Source organism: Balearica regulorum, chromosome 10 (assembly GCF_011004875.1).
Source record: "Balearica regulorum gibbericeps isolate bBalReg1 chromosome 10, bBalReg1.pri, whole genome shotgun sequence".
In the NCBI taxonomy this organism is placed as follows: Eukaryota; Metazoa; Chordata; class Aves; order Gruiformes; family Gruidae; genus Balearica; species Balearica regulorum.
Window position 1 is genome coordinate 24,331,095 of NC_046193.1, and position 21,189 is coordinate 24,352,283.

The 21,189-nt window shown below is 44.7% G+C and overlaps 1 protein-coding gene across 13 annotated transcripts in view; it reads right to left on the minus strand.

Annotated features, from left to right (window-relative positions):
- Positions 1-2,900: 2,900 nt before the first annotated feature.
- TMCC1 (transmembrane and coiled-coil domain family 1) overlaps positions 2,901-21,189 on the minus strand; it is a 115,737-nt gene continuing 97,448 nt past the window's right edge. For 12 of the 13 annotated variants that reach the window (XM_075762560.1, XM_075762553.1, XM_075762550.1 and 9 more), the window contains 3 exons: positions 13,030-13,964; positions 6,225-6,360; positions 2,901-3,516 (listed from right to left, as the gene is read on the minus strand). In XM_075762560.1, the coding sequence (XP_075618675.1) occupies positions 3,202-3,516; positions 6,225-6,360; positions 13,030-13,964 (1,386 nt within the window). In that variant the 3' untranslated portion in view covers positions 2,901-3,201. Of the gene's footprint in view, positions 3,517-6,224; positions 6,361-13,029; positions 13,965-14,876; positions 14,958-21,189 lie in introns of those variants that run through there. The other variant, XM_075762555.1, reaches the window with a different exon arrangement.

The window sequence follows — 21,189 nt, forward strand, 5'->3', positions numbered from 1 at the left end:
GTGCTAAACATATCTAACCAGTTTCAGAATCATTTAAACTCTGAATATGAAATGTTTTGGGAAACATTCAGCAACTCAGAGATGGTCACTAAAAAGTTTACATCCATAAGGAAGGCTAATAAAAGGTACTCACACGCACACTCACATCCATGGTGGAAACTGTCTTCTATGTGTCATCCAGAAACACTTCATCAAGAAAGCAAACACAACCACTTACAAGGAAAGGGAGCTTTAAAGCTAGAATCACATTTCCAACAATATAATCATTGTTAAACTATCAGAAATCATCACAGACCTTCAAATTGAAGAGGGAGGAAAAGCCCAAAATGTTCTGCTAATGCAAAAGGCAAAACACATGGCAGTTGTGTTCAGATATGAAAAGTGGATGCAGCATCATATATGGCATTACTGCAGACAACTTTCTGGAATGGAAGAAACTGTCGAGAGAGAAAGACAGACAGACAGACATTGTCCAGAACCATATGTACATGGCCTTCACCAAACAGTTTTGAGGTGATAAGTTTCTGTTAAGCCTGTGCCTTCTGGCAAATTAGCAAATGGTATTTACTGAAGATGACACAGAGTTGAGATGCTAAATGAAATTAGGATATAAAGAAGAAGAGGGCCAAATGGTTCCTTCAAATACTACAGACAAGTGGCACTAAGTGTCCAGATCCATTGGCCTTAAACTCCTTCCTGCTTTGACCACATAAAAATTCTAGTGTGATCAAAACTGCGAAAAACAGGTGCAAAGGCTGGTTTTCAGAAATAAAGGCAACAAAGCTTTTCAATTACATGCCAAATCAGTTCTTACTGTTATTCATACCTTTGTTTCTGACAAAAACTATGTAATGGTAAGACAGTGGTTACCCATGTAATTTGAATCAGCCAGAGAAGGGTGGTAAACAGAATGGTTTCACTGGAGCTAGAAGCACGGTCTAGGGAGGGATGTTTATGCAATCTTTGCTCTGTCTGCAACTCTGTGCAAAGCATGATTATTTTTGGCTTGAGTCAGTTGCAATTGGCAATTTGTGTTTTAAGTAGGACAGGAGCAGATTAGCGCACATGGTGACGAAGAGAGGGGTGCTGGGATCCCTGGGGAGAGGGGTACCTGAGTTTCCTGTGACTATGGAAAAAAAGAGACAGAATCTTTGAAGGAACAACGATAGTTGGGCAGCAGAGGGCTTGCCTCCACTGGCAATCAGAAGACCCTCAAGGCTGTTAACCTAGTTTGAGGGAATTTCTCAGAAGCCAGAATTTGCATCATAGCATAAAGTCCTCGGCTTCTCTGTGTGTGTGTATATATGTATGTGTGAGTGATGTACATGTTCCATATATGTACATGTATGATTTCAACTGGTTTAGGTCACTTGGGCAACATTTGGTTCCTAGAGGGAACTTAAGCCTGGAAGGAAGGAAAACAGTAAGATCTAACTAAACACCATAAATGGTTTAGAAAGAGAATCCTGGAGTCTTTTTGGATTTCATGGAGAAGGAAGTTGAATCTTGGCTTTGTTACGGTGAAAGGGACACCAGTTAAAGAAGCAGCATAGAGTGAACGCAGATCCTTGGACATGAAGCTTGCGTGCCAGTGCCGACAGGTCACCAGCATGTTGCCGGGACTTCAGAGTTACATTTCAAACTGACATTTCCTGTAGAGCTTCAAAAAGGTATCTATACCAAGTATTTGCCCCCACGGCTGAAGAAGAGGATGCTCTCTATGGCACATCACACAGACAGAGTGTACAAAGATGATCTTGACACAGACACACAAATGATCTTACCAAAGCCTGACAGGAGGAAAACTTTGGTTTTACATTTTAGGAGTTTATTTAAAAATTAAATCAGAGATATTTCTGAGACAATCATTCTTTTAAGTGGACTGTTGATTCAGTATTTCTTTCCTTAAAAGAACTTGTCTTTTCCCTAGGAAGGGATGAAGAGAAATTCCTATTCTTATCCTGAGGCCAGGAACGAGAGATGACGTGGAAATGAGAAATATAAACATACTCTGCTTCACATCTGGAAGAAGAAAAAAAGGAAAAAAAAAAAAAGCCCTGCATGACAAAAATATGTGGAGAAGATAGATGTTTTTCATGATGCTGCATCTGTATGCTCAGGAGGACAGATAAATGGCGTATGAATAGCACTGCGTTCCAGACAGGCTGGCACTAGAAACTACTCTCTGCCCTCCTCAAAACTGTTTCAGGACAAGACGGCTCACAATTATTCACGCATTTCTTCATTTAAAAACATCACTTCTTTATTTAAAAGGAAAAAAAAAAAGTAATGACCCTCCCAACCCCTTCCAAAAAAACCCCCAATAATAATAATAATAATAATTATAATAAAAAATCCTATTAGAAACAATAAGGAAGCACTGAGAGTTTGAGTATTACACTCTTCAAGTATGCTGTTCGGATTTTTTTTAAATCTGTGAATATACATATATAAAAAAAACCTTAAAAGTGCGACCAAGGGCTTCTGCTTAAAGATAAGTATTTCAAGGACTACTTCAAAATACTGTATCACGACTGTGCAGTTACTGTGTATGGCATGAGGCTTCCACTTCATATGCTTAGCCAAGTTAGCCAGCCTTACAGAAAGTTATTGTAAGTCAGGTTAGCACAAATGGTGAACCCAGACACTGAGCTGGGAAAGAGATCCACACGTTGTTGTTTTTTCTCTTGTTAAGGAAAGAAATCACTCTGAATGCATACATTTGGACATGGAATGTGAGCAGACTTCACAGTAAAAGTTTAGTGTTACAGGTTTGCTGTGGTACCATCATTCAAGGCTGTGCACTAGATTTAGCTTTGCTCATCTTAAGCTAACCACGCTCTCTTCTTCCTGACAGGTTTAGTACAGTAGTTCAAGCCACGATTTAAATTGCCCATTGGTATGCTCCAAATTTCTGTATTTTATTTATTTCTTTTGTACACTTTAAAGAATCTTAAGATTTGCATCCAAAGAGAACCATGCTACATAAAAATTATCCAGGATTCTCGCCAAAAAGAGTTCTTGAATAAAATCTAAAAAATACTATTGCAATGCATCTCGCAGAGAAAAAACGTTATTCTAAATGTAAACAAATTCACTCGGACACTTTAAAACTTCAGCGGAGTAGTTGCTGACTAATCTTTGCCACGCTTGCTCACTGAGAGCGCGGGAGGAGGGTGACGCAGCCAATTCCTGCCGCCATCATCTGGGGGGTGACAAGAACCGTTCCAAGTAGCCGGTGATGGCGTCCCAGTGCTTCCACAAAAAGGCCATGAAAACCACTATAAATAAAGTGCTGAACGTCCTATTGCGAGTCTTCATGAGGGGCACGACGCAGTTGGACACAGTGGAGACGAAGACAAGGAGGACAGCCATAACAGCCAGGAGGATGTTGATGAACTTCCCCAGCAGGTTCCTGGCCGTGGCGTTCTCCAGCCCCTCCAGCTGCACCACTTGCTGCTGCTGCTGCTGCAGCTCCATCTTGGAGATGCGGGTCTGGCACGCTTCCAGTGCCTCCTGTGGGCAAGAACACACCACTGGGTTGCTAGCACCCCACAAGTCCGCCCCAGTGGCGGACAGTCCACGGCTCTTACCTCACCGACTAGGCCAGACCAGGGCCACCCTCCTCGTGCCTTACGCACCTCCTGCAGGACTTGAGTCACTACACGGATTTCATGCCCTGCAGCAGGAGCAAGGGAAGCTGCGCGTTTCATGTGACTGATGGTGAGGAGCCCCTTGTTAACTAGGTATTGCTGTTTGTAACACACCATGTCATCTCATTTACACCAGAGAGGCTGAACAGGGATGACAGGCTGGGTAGAAGTCCGGCTTTGTTAAAACACACACTTCAGCTGCCACTTTGCACTGCCAGCTGCCTGTCCCTGCATGTGGCACGATGGTCACCTGGGACCTTACCATCCTCCCTGCCTTGCAGCCGGACCCCAAGGGAGGAGGATGCAACAACCCTCAGCAATCAGACAGCATTTCTGTCTGTCCAGAAAGGGAGGGCAACCCAGTGAGCTGCTCATTTCAGCTTTGGCTTCAAGAGACCACTGAGGGTACAAAGGTGCTGTGTCCAGCCATCACTCTTCCTCCTCCTCTTCCTTCTGGGATGCGCATTCCCAGAGCTTCCCATTTCCATCACTTTCCTTGCAGTGGCTTGTGCTTGTCCAACCCTTCCATGAGCCCATTCAATTCTCTCATCAACCTGGCAGAAAGCTAAGTCAACAAAAATAACTAACCAAAAAGGCTTGGCCGCATTCTGCTTGCTTAGTGAGCTGAATGAGCTCAGGGAAAGGTCTGAGGAGCACCAGGGCTGGGACTGGCATCGCAGGAGGAAGGTGGTCTCCTCCAGACTGCAGCAAGCTGTGGCATTGGCATAGCTCCAGGTGACACTGCAAGGGCTGGAGAGAGGAGATATCTAGGAGGAGGGTAAGAAGCATGAGATTTACGCAACTGCCTCTAGGAAGAGGTAAAGCAAAAGCATGTGTAAGGAGAAGACTGTCCTGTACAAAACAACATCTGTGAAGCACTTGGGGGTGATTGTTTACTGACCTTTTCAGCATGCTGAACCTCAGGTGGACCAATCCAACCCGCAGTACAACACTGGTGACATGCAGCGGGTGGGTTAGGGGGAAGGAGGGGGGGTTTTAAGGCAATTAATGGAATAAGACATTTCCTGCTCTCGGAAATACAGAGTTACAATTTTTTCCATCAATTCTCCCTCAGAGTTGCTTTTCTCAGACCTAAAGGCCAACTTCGGGTAACATCTAGAGGTCTGCAGCAAGCAGCGGTCTCTCTCAGACTGATCACTGAAATAGGAACCATGGACTCCTTGCCTACAGACTTAGCTCCGTCACTGTTTCTCTGCAGCATCAGAACTCTGCAGCTCTTACCGAGTTTTTCATGCAAGAAAACGCTTACCTTGTCCCCAGAAATGCTAAGGAATAGTCTGTCCCAATTTGCAACTTTACACCAAAAGCACTGAACCATAAAATGAAGATTAAAAAAAGCTATTGAGAAATCCCCCCTTCAGTTTAAGTTTTCAACTTTACTTCTTCCTGCCGTGTTAAATTAGAGAGGAGAACAAAACCTGAGTATCGTAACATCCCCCCAAGGGACAGTCTCCTGTTTACTCTGTCGGAGGCCATGGCACCACTGTCCACAGACGCTGATGTATTTTAACCTTAAAGGTCACTTGCTACATTTCTCTGTCATTGCGTCATGTCTGTGGAGGTCAATGAAACGTGAGGGCTTCTCGTCAGTTATGGTCCCTGAAAGTAAAGGGCAAAACTGATCAGCCTCCTCTAACTGCAAGCAACCTGGAAGGATGCTGACGCAACCAGGCTTGCAGCTGGATCTGCAAGCGTGCCAGCAGCGCAGCCTGCGCTGTCTCCAGAGGAAATCACCTGCCTGAAGCTCCTTGGGGGGAGCAAAGAGGGAGAACTTTGACCTACAATTCTCTGCTCACACTATAAATATCTCACATCAGCAATCAAAACTGAGATGCCTGCTAAACTAGCACAAGTATTTAAAATGGATGATAGATCTGTTTCTGAATAGGCCTTTCTTGATAAGGTTTAGTGGCTGCTCAGATAATTTCCCAGGTCTTTTGCTCTGTGGAAGGTTCTCCAACTCCATAATCTCTGTTTCCATAGCTTTGGTCTTTTACATACTGAAAGAAACTTCGCTTTTAAAAATACCTCCTTATTTGGGCAAAACCAACAGAAAGAATTGTTTCCTGACTCAATGCAGTGGATACACAAAGCCATTTTCCCTTAGACATGCGTGACCATTGCTCTGAAATTAGTGACACAGAACCACACCCTAGGGTCAGTTTACTGGGAACGCTACTGTAAAAAAAGTGTCCAGGTCACGGCCCATCAATTTCTAATACCCTACAAAACCCTGTACAAAAGGTGGATGCAGGCTTCCACTTTGCGACAACTTATTTAAAAGCTCTGCTCCAGACCAAGCATCAGGCTCCCTCTGCAGATGAACCTGCCTGCTGGTGCACGGGCACAGCTCTTCTTTACAAAAGAAGTTACTCGGAGAGGTCAGGGATGGAATAAAGGCCCTTCCAGAACCCGTCAATATGCAGTTTAGCTATAAAGCTACAAGGATTAAAACCAAATATTGAGTCACAGAAATCTTTCAAAAGCGAAGGAGTTACAGAAGGAGCAGGTGAAAGACAGGACTCGAGTGTCCTTGTTTCTGTCACCCACCTGGATGTCCCGGGCTCGCTCGTAAGACTGATAGGCAATCTTCTCCTCCATGCTGGCCAGCTCCTGTTTTAAATTGAGGATCTCGTTCTGGTGGAGCTCTGTCAGGTCATTTAGCTGCTCTTCGAGTCTTTCACATCTAGAAATGATATACATGGTACAGTAGCTTTAATGAGAAGAGGACAGCAAAATTACCCAGTAACAATTGAGCAATGATCATCATAGACTTTCTACTGAAAACTAGTGTGGCTACCTCAGTCAATACAAAAGCATGCATTACAATGGAAGGCCCTCTCACTGGGAATTAAGAAAATCCTTTCTACCAGGTAAGGTAATGTTAATCCTGTTTCTATCCTGGGGAAAAACTCACAGAGTGGCTAAATGACAACTGTCAAGTGATGCAAGAAATCAAGGACAGAATTAAAACAGAACAAGTTATTCCCCAAACTCTTATTTAAACCAAACCATTCTCTTCTAATACCATAAGCTCTTAAGCATTTTCATCTACACTCGGAACAGTAGCGTGCATAAAAATGACACAGAAATTAAACGTGACTGATGCCTCAGAGAACATGATGATCCTGTCTGATCTTTACACGTGAGGTCACATGAGTATCTTTGATTTATTTTTTCTTTATCTCTCATGAATGATTCAGCTTAACTAGCAAAGATCATCATATTGTTTATAAGGAGGGCACATGAATCACTAACCTGCAGGCTTATTTTTTCAGTTTGCTACTGGTGAATGGAGTGGGAGCAGTCCTGAGAAAGAAGGCTGCCCAAAAAATGAGTTACAACAATTCTGATATACCGAGTTTTGTTTCTCATTGAGGGAGTTTTAAACTGACTTCAACAATAGCTCCATAATGTTATTTTACTGCTTTCAAAATACGTTAAGGATACTTTGTATTTGTCTGTAGCACTTCATTTTTGGAATTTCAAGTCCAAATTTGCAAGCAACATGCTTCAATACGCTTTTAAAATCCGGCAAGTATTTTTATTACTTCCAACAGGTAAACATACACAGAGAGCTAGGCCACAGCCCAAGGGTCGGGAGCAGCGAGTTGGTCACCACCCATCCATTCCATCCCATCATCTTCTGCCACGCTTCCCACTGGTTTCTCATTCTGGGTTCATTACGAGCGACAACTCTGATGGTAACCAAGGTATGGGTACAGCTATTGTGGCCGTCGGGGTTTTTCCACTCTAATTTCCACTGACTGTCTTTTCATGGTATCAGCACAGAATATAGCTCTTATCATCTGACCCTTGATACTAATAACTGAGAAATTTCTAAGGAATTCAACACAGAGATAATTCCTTGTTTTAACTTCAGTTCCCCTCTGACTCCATCTGAATTTAGTTTACACACACGCACGCATAAAATGAATAAACAATATTTATCTAGAATGAAGAATTTAATTACGAGTTCTGAAACTAAGATAAAAATCCCGCTTCCGTTTTCTTGTTTTTCCACCAAGATTTTTGGTGCTTCACAAGCTAAATATTCAGAAACTGTTGGCACAAGCCAGCCTTTAAAATGGTCTTGATGTTTTGTTTTTAATTGAAAAGTCTGAAGAAAATTTTCATTTACATTCCCAATGCAATATTGCTTTAAACTAAGAAGGAGTCAGACATAGCACGACAATTTCCAACAACGAAACACATGTGGTCAACCAGAAGTGAGACTAAGGCAACCAGCAGCTGACAGGGCTCAGCCCAGAAAGGTGCCACAAAGCTGCGCAACCGAGGCAGGACACATAAGAGAACTGGTTTCCCAAGAAAGACAAGCTGCAAACATGGGAAAAGCCATGTGAAGACTGGCTAATGAAGGAGCCCAGATAATTAATATTGCCATTTCTTCCCACCCAACTTAAAAAAAAAAACAAACAAACAAATTGCCAACAGCCAAGAAATCGCAACTAAACCCACTCTAAGTCCCAAAGGCAGCATTAATTACTTGAGATATATTCAGTTTATTAATGTATTACAAAATTCTCCAGTGGGTTTATTACACAAAAAGGGATTTAAGTACTTCTGAAAATATGATGTCTTTTAACCTCTTCCCACATAAACGCCCTTCATAAAACAGCTATTGCCAGGCAGCTTAAATCCTGTTCTCTAACAAGAAACAATTGTATTTTAATAACTTCAAAACTACCTCAATCTACAGGAAACATAAGGAAACCCTGCAAATCTGTACAGTTAAGAGTTTAAGCATAACATGATTAGCAAAGGGTTGGCTCCAATCCTCCCTGTCCTGAATGCAGGACTACCGGCTTGTTCCCAACCACACACTTCATTTCCCTGCTCGACCCCAGAGCTTTTGCAGTTTGCACCCAAGAATCATCTGCACTTTCAGAAACCGGCGTGTTAGGCAACTGCTGGAATTGGGTTATTAAAAAAAACCCAACAAAACAAACAACAAAAAACCCAACCTACCCAGACTTATTTTTGAAATTACACTTCCTCCATTTGTCTCCTTTTCACTTCTTGACCCATTATCTACAATTTAGAAAATGATTTTTTTTCCTGCTGTTTTCTCCTGGTGTTCAAATCTGAAAAGCTAAGAGGGGTTCATATGACTTACAAGGTCCAAAGCCAGGGTTTTCCTGTCAAAGGATGGTTCACATTTAACGCAGAGGTATTACAAAAACAAAAGGGATTGGACATCTGTCAAGAGGGTTAAGATTATACTCACACTTCCCTCTCTAACATACAAGTGCCAGTGTCTATGCAACAGACTCTAAACTTGTCTGTGAATATAACAGTGCCTGAACGATCAAACTCCACTATGTTTCAGGTATGGAAAATGCCTTATTAGAGTCTAAGAATTATTTTTTCACTAGCTACAATGTGAAATTTCCCCTTAAAATTACTAGCCTCTAGATTAAGAGGCTCCAGCCCCGAAACTCTTCTCTATGACAGACTAGTGCCAACTGTCACAATTATCTCCTCATCAGAGATGTTCATATGGAAGACACCCAGTATACTGCTGGGGTGCTTGGCTGAAGTAGGGGATATGGGAACGCTTCACTTAAAAAAGCTATGTCATATTTCCACACACTTTCTGAGGCTCACTGCTTGGGAATCAGAGAACTGATTTGAAAAGGCATTTTAAATAGCTGCAAAATACATGGCTAATACAGCATACGTAAGGGAGAGACATGATGATAAAGACATTTTATTTGTACTCAGTAAGTGCTCTGGCAAGTACAAAAACTGATCAAACTGATGCTAAAAGATCTTCACAGTATACAGTGAACGGAGTTTAATACTTCTCTTCAGGCATCTCTCAAGATGGACCTTTCTTTTTTATAGCTATGTCATAGAAAATCTCATCTGATCTTTATTTGTCATCCCAATACATTTTTATGCTACTGAACACACTGCTTTCAATAGCAGAATGCTAAAAGCAATATCTACTTGCAACATACTCCAAGTCTTCTATCTAGATGATACACGAGGGACAGAGCTTGCTCCCAAGGGAGCACGAGCTGCTCTCGGTGCCCACATCATGCTGTGCTTTCAGCTCTGAAGCTCCCCCAGCAGAAGACAGTCGCTTTGCAGGGACGTTTCAGAGCTGTCACAGCCGACCCAACACACTGCCTTTGCTGCCCCGCCACACTCCAGGAAGGCATCTTCAACCGTTCTAGACTTCAGAGGTTTAGCACATTTGATCTATTTTAAAATAAATCATGTGAACAGACTTAAGTCTAACAATAAGACTACAGCAAAATCAGATAAACGAAAGCACCAAAATCTAGCATTTTGGCTGACAGATTTCTCCTGACAGGAGTGTGGGAAACCTAAATGTCCTTTCCAAGGATGCCGGGCTTGGGAAGAAACCCAAACTCTCGGACTGGCCACACTCCAAATATGCGAGCTCATGATTTCACCACATACAAACAGGTTCCTAAAGGGACACGCAAGATGAAAATACTCAGCAGGAACTTTATTTCAGTCTCAATAGCACAGAAAGTCCCTGCTCGTATCAGTAAACAACTGCCACCTTCCAACCGATGAGATAAGCAACAGGCTATTTCAGCACCCACTCCCGGTGCAGAAGGAACACAATGACGGCCAAGGTGCCGCCAGAATCTTCCTTCCTTCCTCGATGACTCAGCCCCGGTGGAGCGGTGCGGTGCTCTGGGGCCAGCACGTGCTGCCCAGAGGCAGGCAGGGCAGCACAGCACAGCCCGCCCCAGCCTCGTCGAGGTGCCGCCAGGCCAGCCCGGGCACCCCGCAGCACCGGGGCGGGAAAACTGGAGCGACTGCACCAGCAGGTCCCTGCCCCAGAGCCAGTCAGGAAACCAGCAGCTACACGGATTGATAGGCAAGATCTGGAAGCAAGGAGAAGGAGGGAGGAGATTGAAGAGGTCATGGAAAACCTGCGAGGCAAGCCATGGCTGATAGAAACTGCATGAACATGCAAGGAAAAAAGATCAGAACCCACAAAAGAGTACAACATCTAAGAAAGAGGAAATGGACAAAGACTGGGTGAGAAAATGCCATGGCATGTGCTTTGTTCCAGCTTCCAGGTACAATACGAACACTGAAGTGTTGCCCTACGAGCAAAGGCTTCTCCAAAATAGTTCTTTTTTTTAAGCTTTAACTGAACTCAGTGCTTGTTTTTGAAAGCTTCCTAGAAATACAGCAGCGTTGTGAGGTATTTATAGCTTTTAAAGCCAGTTATGATTAACTTGAATCCCCAGCCTCCCAGCTTCAAACCACAACCTCCATTCCCATCTTTTCATTTTTCCCTAAGAGAGTCAAGGAACGAGAGGGGCTCCTAGTCGGAGGAACAGGTGCCAGCCCTCTCCACCAAGGCAGCAGCATCTTCTGGGCCCTCAGACACATCATGTAACCTTCCAGTTCTCAGGGTGATGCTGGCTCTTATCTTTGTTATGTTTTAAAATACGCAAGCTATCAAACAAGAATCTAGATTTGTACAATAAGGTATTAATCTCGCTGTGATTGACCCATGAGCTCCTTGTGGATCATGCAGTTACCTGCTCATCTCTGAAAGCCTACAGAGGCAAGGGTACTTAGTGTGGTTTAACTGGTCCTCTTTAGAGGTCACACCTTTAACTAATTTGCATCAACATTCCAAATGGCAGGTCTAAATTACTATCTTTTTAAGCATTTATAAACCAAATACAGATTCTTCTGAAGCTTTTCACTCCAGGCTGCCTTGGTTAGTGGTTAGGCTCTGGGCTCACCTCAGGGGAGCACTCAGTAAAGGTTAACAGCACATGACAGATACAATTTCATATTGCACTAGCATGAGGACCTACGTGAACCTGGCTAAATGGTTTCAGGGAATAACTAGCCAGTTTAGCTGACAACGTACATCAGTCCCAAGGTCTTCTATTGTACTTTCAGACCGCTCTTCAGCTGTACTGTGATTGCATATAGCGCTGCACTATGAATAGCTGCTGCTGTATGTGTGAAACAACAACCTACACAGCAACAGACAACAGGACCCCTCTCTGCTGGGGAGCAGAAGATCAAACTCCGCATCGCTTTGTTATGTGAATCCATGACAATGAGGCACTAGGAACCAAAGTTGCTGTGCTGGGTGCCCGTTTCAGTCAAATTGCTGATTGTTGCAAAGCAGGATTAGAAAGTGGTGTTGGTCTGGCTTTGTCTATCCAAGCTTTGCAAAGCACACAGAAAGCTCGCTGCCTCCACAAGACCCTAGCAGGCTAAGCCTTTTCAAATGTTTTTCCAATGATCTGGCACCAGCATGTCTAAAGAGCTGTGGGGAAACTCCACATTGTACTGTGCAAGCCAATGCAGCAAGCGGCACATGGTACTTCAGAAAGCCTGTCCGCACACCCTACAGCTCTGCAGAGCCTCACAGGTTGTGCTTCACAGCCTGGCCGAAGTGACAAAGGCCGTAAGCAACCTCATTACTAAAGCCTGCTGAGAGCTCTCTCCCACCCAGCATGGACGGAGAAGGGAAAGCATTCCCTCAGCACCTCTCCAAGGGTTGCTCTCCCAGCAGGGGGGGTAGAAGTGGGGGTAGCTGGCTGCCATACCATACTGTCAGGCTACCTCCTTGAAGCCACCGTCATCTCTCTCCTGTGACCTGATCAGGGACTGGCAGCACTGCAGCACTCCTCCACCTTTCCATTCCTTCCAGCAAGGGGAAGGTGATGGAAACACAGGCTACCCCCCCTCCAGAGCCACATGACCTCCATGACAAGAGCACTGCCCATATCTGACATTTAATTTAACTTCATTTCATTGTACCCTGCTGCTGTGGATCTGAGCGAAGAAAGGAAGGGGGATACCCTAGTTTTGGCACATGGGCAAGATCATGTCTTTTTGGAGAGCCCTAAGAAAGTAGGATATGTCTTTTTCTGGTAGATATGGATCTGAGTGTTGGAGGAGGCAGGGTCAGGATGCTGTCCATCTGTGGCCTCCTGTTTCTTGCCTTCACCCAAACCTTCGCAGGGTTTTTGCAGGGCAAAGCACTGTCTGGGTAACAGGAACTGCATCAATGTACTCCTGGTCTTTTGGGTCACCTTTCTAAACGTCTTTGGCTTGACTTTTTATTTTGAAAACACTATGGAATAACCTTTTTCCTTGCTATTTCTTTCTTATACAGTAAGGGAGATGAGCAGCAAAATAACTATATTTACAAAAGATAGAGCTGGGAGGGCAAAATCCTGAGAGGACCACAGGACTTCCCATCTGAATCAGGCCGCTGGGAACAGCCTGCTGAGCAGTTACTATCCAGGACTCTGGTGCCCTGCAACTCACAGTATTTAGTATAGAAATGAAGTACAAAAGTACATACCTGTACCGCTCCTCCTGCAGAGTCTGCATTATTAATGAGTAATCCCTCTGATAGCGAACCTTAAGGTCCTCAAATGATTCTTCCAGTCTTGCCTGTGTCTCTCGAATTTCTTGAATCTCATGCAGTATTGCATCAAACCCTGAGCTCTGCATATCCAGAGTGTTTGTTTTGGAGCTAGAAGCTCCCACAGGGCCCCCTGTCGTGCTGTTGGCTCCCACAGAGCCTGACGTGGCACTGGAGCAATCCTCTTCACTGCCATATTTTGGGCTTGACTGAAAGTTCTGAATAACACCTAGAGCCTTGCCTCCTGTTCCATCTTCCTGGCCTTCTTCTAAGGAGTCTTTCAGATTAGCAATGTTGTCTGCACTCCCAAACTTGTTCCTTATGAGGGAGGCAATCTCCCGGGGTTTGGAAACCACAGCTCCTGCTGCTGAATGCGTAGCTTGGGAGAAACTGGAAAGCCCACCTTTTACGCTGTCTACTACTCCCTCACTGAAACCAGTGACTTTTGCTCCAACATCTTTCAAACCCTGATGCATATCCCTGAAGACATCCTTTGGCTGTCGAGGGATCCCATTCTGTTCAATCTCTCGCAGCTTTCGATGGTAATGTTCTAGTTTCTTCTGCAGCTGCAAGATGGTCTGGGCTGACTTTTGATTTTTCTTCTCAAACACTTGCTTAATGCGGGCACTCTGCTGCTTGTCTGCATTGTTGGCCAGTTTCAGGTACTCTGCCACGTTGTCATCACGGGCTGTTTGTTCAATTTTGATCTGCTCGGTCAACTTCAGTATTTTCTGCTGTAAGTGTGTGATAGCCACTTTTGTTCGCTGAGGATCTGGGGTGCCATCAACAGAGTCTGCATTGATGCTGCCATCAGTGCTCGAGGCCACTGCACTGGAGGTCTGCGCTAAGCTGCTGACTTCCAATCGCTCGATCTAGGCAAGGAGAGAGAGAAATACAAGCGCTAATCACCAGCTTCACTAACATAAAACCTTTCCTTCTTTGTAGCAGCCATCTTGACAAGTAGATACAATTCTGCAAAAATTTTTTCAGCTGGCCAGGGTACGGTATCAATCGACTCAGCTTCATGTGCTTTACAGACATCTAGTAAAAGCTGAGAAAAAAGCAAACCCCCTCATACTTGAGCCAGCTTAATGACCTCAAACAACCAAAAAACTCAAGCACAAAGCAAGACAGCGTTGGCAGGCTGAGTCCTCTGAAGTTTTAGTATAAGGTCAGCAGCTCTATCAGCTGGTGAACAAAAAGACAGAGAAGGTAACAGTGAACGAGCAAAAGCCACACAGAGCAAGTATAGAGCAAACTCAAGTTATTCCCAGCGCTTCATCTGCTTGTACAAAAGCAAGCAATAATGAAACTTAACAGAAAACATGAGATCTACATCTACTCGTGTCAGTGCTCAAGACAGAAATAAAAAGCCCTTCAGACCTCTGAAAACGTGCCCTGCCTCACACCGTCAGGCCTGCAGTAAGCGATAAATCCTGCAAACAGGTGCCTCCAAGCGAAGGGAAAATAGACAGCAAGTTTCAAAGGAAAAACCCCACTTTTAGCAAAAAGAAAAAAAAAAAGTTAAACGCTATTTCAGCACAAATGAACCACACGAAGCAACCAGAACGAAGGCCAACGTTTGTCCCTCAGCTGGAGAAAGGAAGGATCGGGCAGCTCAGCTGCAGCGCGACGCTCTCCCTCCTCGGCCAGGTACGCTTTGGGCGCCCCGGGTCAGCAAGGGCCGAGCCGCCGCAGGACCTGCCCGCGCAGCCGGGGCCGGGGCCCGCGGTGCGTCCTCCGGCCAAGGAGAGCCCCTGGCGGCCCCTCCCCGCCCGCGGTACCTTGGCCCGGCGGAGCAGCAGCGCCCGCTCCCAGTGCATGGCTCCCGCCGGGCTCCCCGCATGGCTGCGCCGCCGCCGCGCCCCACCTGGCCCCGGCCCCGCCCGGCCCCGCCCCCGAGAGGCGCAGCGCCCGCCCCCGCGCCGGGGCGGCCTCGGGGCAGAGCGGCCCCGCAGCCCCGGCCCCACGAAGGGCGCCCCGTTCCGGGGGGGAGGCCCTTGGGCCGGCTGGCCCGGGCGCTCCCCGGGGCGGCGGCCCGTCCCCTGCCCTGCGGCCGGCAACCGCGGCCCGGACCAGCCTCGGCCGCCCCCTCTGCGGGCCGCGTCCGACAGCGTGTCGGCGGCCGCGGGCACCCGGGAGCGCCCCAGCGCTGAGAAGCGGCGGGCCGCGGGCAGGCAGAGCCCGGCTGCCGCCAGAGCCCGGGCAGCGGCTGCTGCCGAGGAGGGTCTGCAGCTTCTGCAGCCCCAAGGCCGGGTCAGTTACCAGCCGCTTCACTTCCAGATCACTTCTCGTGCGGAACGCTGCTGTGTTTACTGAGGTCTGGCAGTAATTTGGACGGTAAAGTCTAAAAATGATACTTGGTACCCTTCCCATTTTCAAAAAAGAAATCTGTTTTAATTGCTTTTAAACCGTACAAAACCAAATACATGTTTTGGCTCCTGCAGACGCAGCAAACAGCCCCATAATGCGTTGGATAAACGGGTTGTGATTCATGCCCTACACACTTCGCAAACAAGCTTTAATGGTACGCATTTGTTGTTCTCTCCAGACCCAGCAGGTTGATTTAAACACTGGGCAGCACCCCAGATTATTTTATTTAAACAACTACCAGCCAATTCATAGCTTACTCCCTAAATGCACATTTCTGTATTTGTCTTGTGAATATATGCTTTACAAACAAAAAAAAGTGCTATTACGGTTAATTGTATCCCCCTCTCTAGTTTTAATATTCTATATTTATGATTTAATGCAACAAAATTAACACCCTGCAGTAGACAGCACTGTTGTGCTGCAGCAACGCTGGCTAGCACTGAGCAGGGTCAGCAAGGCTCCTTCCCGGCAGACTTAGGCTGAGGTTCTGTTTGCTATCACATCAATAGGAAAACCAATTATAGACATACTTTTTAGAGGAGTTCAGTTGCTGAAAACCACAGAATATCAGTTTTCAGTCTGTAGTGACTGCAGAAATATCAACTGCTTTCTTAAGCAGGTTTAGTTGTAGAAACCCTGGATCTCTGGATAGATTAGTGGAAAAAATTATTACTGCTGAGATTTCCTATTAATCAGTGGGACCAACAATATACATGACATTAGTACTGCACAGAGAATATGCCATCTATGAGATCTAGGGATCTGTATTTTGGAGTAGCACACATCTGTAAGATACCTTTTCGTGGAATTTGTAATTTCATTAATATTTTCCCAGGATTGTCACTGATCCTATTTCTTCATATGGTCTAGGAGGAAATAAAGATCCTGTGTGCACAGGGCGTGCCTGACCTGGAAAGTGTCAACCAACTCCCCGCAGCATAACTGCTTAGCTCCTTGTCCACAGATCCTTTCTGCGCAATAGCACACAGCTCGATTCACTGCTTTTCCAACTTGCCATAATACGTAAAGCAGCACAGCACAGACTTTTCTATTCAGCACACTGATACAATCTTATTACTCCTCTTAATTGCCTTATAAAACAAGCTGGCTTCTCAAAAAGAACCCTATCAGTCCATTTGTAGTGATCTGTATCTACACAAGAGGAAGGAAATTTTAGTATTAACGGCAGATTAAAAAAAAAAAAAATCCATAAAATCAGATGCAAATTTTTCAGAAAGTAATTTGATTATAGTTTTTTTTCATAAATAAATACTTTTTGTACCTGGACAGTAAAAAAGTGACTGGGGTGGGCCTGACCCAGCATCCCAGAACCAAGCAACTGTGGATAATGTTGGGCTGTCAGCTCTTCCACAGCAGACTGGCTCTGAGCTGAAATTTGCACGTTTCAGTGTCACGGAACTAGCGGGACTTCAACGCTACTTTGCAATGAAGTTTCTATCAGCTTAATTTACTCCCAGTTAGGTCTAATTAGAGTGTGTGTGTATAATTACTACAAATTACACTAACAGTACACTCTTCCTCTCAGACACAAGTTTTGTGAGAGAAAAATTTTGTAGAAACTTTCTCTTCCGGCCCCTTGTAAAATCAATTGACTTCAGCATATCTCCTCGGGTTTTCTTCCTATACCTCTGACAGAAAATAAACCAGAACAGCTACATAGTAGAATAAATCATGTCAGGATAATTACTTTTTTTATTACCAGCGGTGTGGGTATTATTCTGGAATTACAAGAAGGGGTTTTCCAATTAAAAAGCGAATGGCTTTGCAAAGTGCTATTCTGGAAAAGAACTGAGATAATTTAACTATTTTCTCTATATTGACAGCACAAACCTCTGAACACTGGAAAATGCTGGTGACACATTACTGATTTAAGATGACTGACAATTTGTCCTGAAAAGATTTTAGTAAATGAAATACTGTAATGATCAATGTTTGTATAAAAAGAAGGATTGCAATTCAACTAGCCAATCTCCCTTGCAATACAATTTTCCAGTATATTGACTCAGTCCAGATAGAGTGGACCTGCATGACCTCCCACCAGGCAGTATACTGAAAACTGCTTTGGCATTATGCCATGAATCGAATGAAATCAAAAATCACGTGAGGATCTTATGCTTTCTCCCCCTCAAGACCTTATCAAAGTCCTAGCACTTTCAACACTGTCAGGCTCTCCCTCCTGTAAAAGTCCTGTGTATCTATGCTGCAACGCGCAGCCCAGAAAGAACCTAGGATTTTGCCTTTTGGTGTCGCGGAAGACTAAACACAACAGTTCCTTTAAAGGTGTTTCACTCTAAAAACTTCTTCAGTAAGTGCACATACCACGGAGTCATTCACCAAGAAGACGGATTGTTTCTTTTAAACAAGCAGGGCAGCCAGCTTAAGCAAACAGCAGAATTCAGAGCAAGCCTACTGTAAGGAGATTGCTTCGCTCCTGCTTCCTCCTCCCTTATTGGGAGCTTTAAAAATGTGACTGAAAAGTGTCATGTTACTTGAAATAAAAATATATAGGGCAATGTGAGACAGAGGAGCTGAGAATGCCAACTGCGGAGAGCAGCCCCGGAAGGGAGCTAACAGTGCCTACGACACCCGCATTAATCACACTTCCCGGTGACTGAGCACCCCGAGTGGCAGTGAAAACTCATCTTGAAAAAATTCAGAAGTTGTTTTGTTTCCTTTTCCCCACTGTGCTGAAGGCAGTGCAGTGATACAAGCAGAAAAATCTCAGAGACTCATAGAAAGTCTTAAGTTTTAGACTTCCTGTTTGGAAACGCTCCTCATTAACAGCATCGTTAGCACATGGCTGGCCAAGACGTGTGCTGCAGGTGCAGAGACAGGCACGGGGAGCGACCGAGGCACGGCGACTCGGGCCAACCCCTCCACGTCGGGTGGGCAGATGGTCTCCTGCCTCGGGCACGCACAGGAGTGGAGACCTGCAGTCTCCGAGGACAGACACAAGACAGTTCATTAGTAAATATGATCTCTAATTAACACCTTACAGGGAATAAAAATTAGAGGGGAGCAAAAAAGAGCGTCCTTCGCGTCGAAGCACGTCTGCAGAGTTAAGCACCCATGATGCCCGGTCCCTGATGCTGGACCAGCTCGCCCAGCGCCCGCGCAGCACACATCCTGCTGACCGGCGCGTCCCCAGACCTCAGGTGGCACGGGACATCTGTGGAGCGACCCCTCTGATCCCAGGTGAAGTGCTGGCCTGACTGCTTGCTCTTTGTATTCCCAGAACACGCCCGGTATTTATTGTAACTATTAACTGCATGCTTGATACAGGTAATTACTTCTGACTTCCCTCAAGTCTCCTTACACTTACACTGGATACAGAATTATTTACTTTCTGCCCCTGTCTGCTGAGCACTGTCTCTGAATTCCAAACTGACGAATTATTTTAAGGTACCTTTATGTAAAATTTTTAGGGGGGCGAAATCCACCACCAATTAATGCAAATAAAACAGTGAAAAATAAAAGTGCTTGAGGAAGTTCGTTGGAGAGAAAAAAAAAACACAACAAAACATCCAAAACCCACACAAAACAGCAGGTTTTGAAAATGGGCAGTACTACTGTAAAGATAGGATCAAAATTAATTTGGAAAATATATTAGACCAGTTGCTTAAGATCTGCTGCTGATGGAGAAACCAAACAGAACTCGCTAAGTTCTCATGTTTCCAATGGACTTATTCCTGTATGTTTGTCAACGTGGAATACTGTATATTATTTTTTCTTCTAAAAGCAAAAAGATGGCAAACTGCTCTAAGCCGAAGATTTAGAGAAAGTATATCTTGACAATGTTCAGGATCTTTAGATTCAAGAAATGTTGCGAGTAGGAAGATACCTGTAGAAAAGGGGGCTTGAGATTACTTAAAATGCATGATTCTCAAATGTAGCTTTAATCTTCTTGTTTCCATCCCAACATGTTCTTGGCAATATTTCTTATTTTGAGGGGTCAAAGGAGGCTTAAGGAGAATACAAGGGTGACAAACACTAGTACACAAACATCTGTTCAATAACCCATGTGTCACACAAAGCAGAATCAATCTTTTGGATGCTGCTGCAGTTTCCACTGAATTGGTAACAACCCCCAGTTCACATTAGATCCACAAGTCCCGCACTTCAAGAAGAGCTGTCTTTTCAAGAGGTATGAAACTAAGAGCCTGAAAACCTATAGAAAAACCACAACTCTTGATACAGGGACAGGGCTGTTAACCTCAGCGTTTTGTAATTATCCTGTATTTTCTCATTTTTCCTCATTTCTCTCTACTTCAGTATTTGTACAGTGCAAAAAATGTACTGAGGGCACTACACATCTGCATTTAGCCATCTAAATAGACGTTTGTATGAAGCCATGCACAGAATTCCTGTCAGGTACAACAAAGAGATATTTAAATGTTATGAATTACTATGAGGTACCTTCAATGTATTCAATTAAATGCAATCGACAGCCAGAAGTCACCTCCCTGCATGACACCTGCAGCACATCATTCTTTAAGCATCTGAGTCAAGGTGGTATCAACCCTACTGCCACGTGAGTAGACAACATGTAGTGCCCCAACCGGAACTGATAAAGACATTGCACATTGCAAAACTTATCATGGGCCCCAAAGTAAACAAAAAACCCCAAAACAAATTACTCTGCCTGACCCACCTGGGTGATGCAATAATAAGCTATTTATGACCTATGGTTGAGATAGCTTTTTCTAATGCTTTGCTTTTTAAAGGATGCTAGCTACAGAATCACAGACCAGTTGAGGTTGGACAGGACCTGTGCAGGTCATCTGGTCCAACCCTCCTGCTCAGGCAGGGCCCTCAAGGGCCATCTGTCCAGGACCATGGCCAGGCAGCTTTTGAGTATCTCCAAGAACAGAGATTCCACACCCACATATTACATTTGTGGGTACGTCTGTAATAAAAATTTGGACCTGTAACTTTTTGTCTGTCTGCTGCAACGCTGCCACAAAGAAACTGCTGGTCATCATTACCAGCAATGGTTTTGGGCTGTCCCTGTTATGCTCCCAAATCCAAATCAAAACTGGCTAAGGAAAGCATACAAACAGATGGACGGCTCAAGGAAGTCTTGCTGTGTATTTTTCATAGTACAGCTCATTGGCTAGATTATATTTGGTGTTTCTAAAAGAGATAATCAGTCTTTGCCTGTGGGCAATTAACCCTCAAAATGGTCAGATCACCCTGGTTATGGAAAAAAAATCAAAAGAAAGCAAAAATGAAAAATGACCCTGAAAAAAATACAAGAAAAAATTCCAATACAATCTCTTTGCCTGCCTAAGATAACAGAGCAAGGAACCAACACTGGTCACAACAAGAGGAAATGGCTTAATACCTTACAGTAGTTAAACAATCACAGGTGATGATTACTACGACACGTGGGTGCTCATGGTACCTCTGCCAACCCAGAGCTACGCGTGTGGTTCCCAGCATTCCCACACGGCCAGCACATCCTTACTCTGCGGAAAGGGGAAGAGGTGGCAGATACCTAACAAGGGACAGAAGAGCCAGTCAGCAACCACAACAGAGCAACGTTTTACAATATCCTCCAGAGACTCGTGTGCGATTTAGCGTTCCCTTTCTTTGGTGGGGGTGTCAAGCGTCTCCCTGCCTAGCTTTGTATTGTCACTGCAGGGGGACAGAAGGAACCGCAACTCCCTGCGGGCCGAGGTGCGAGCTAACCTGGGGACTGAC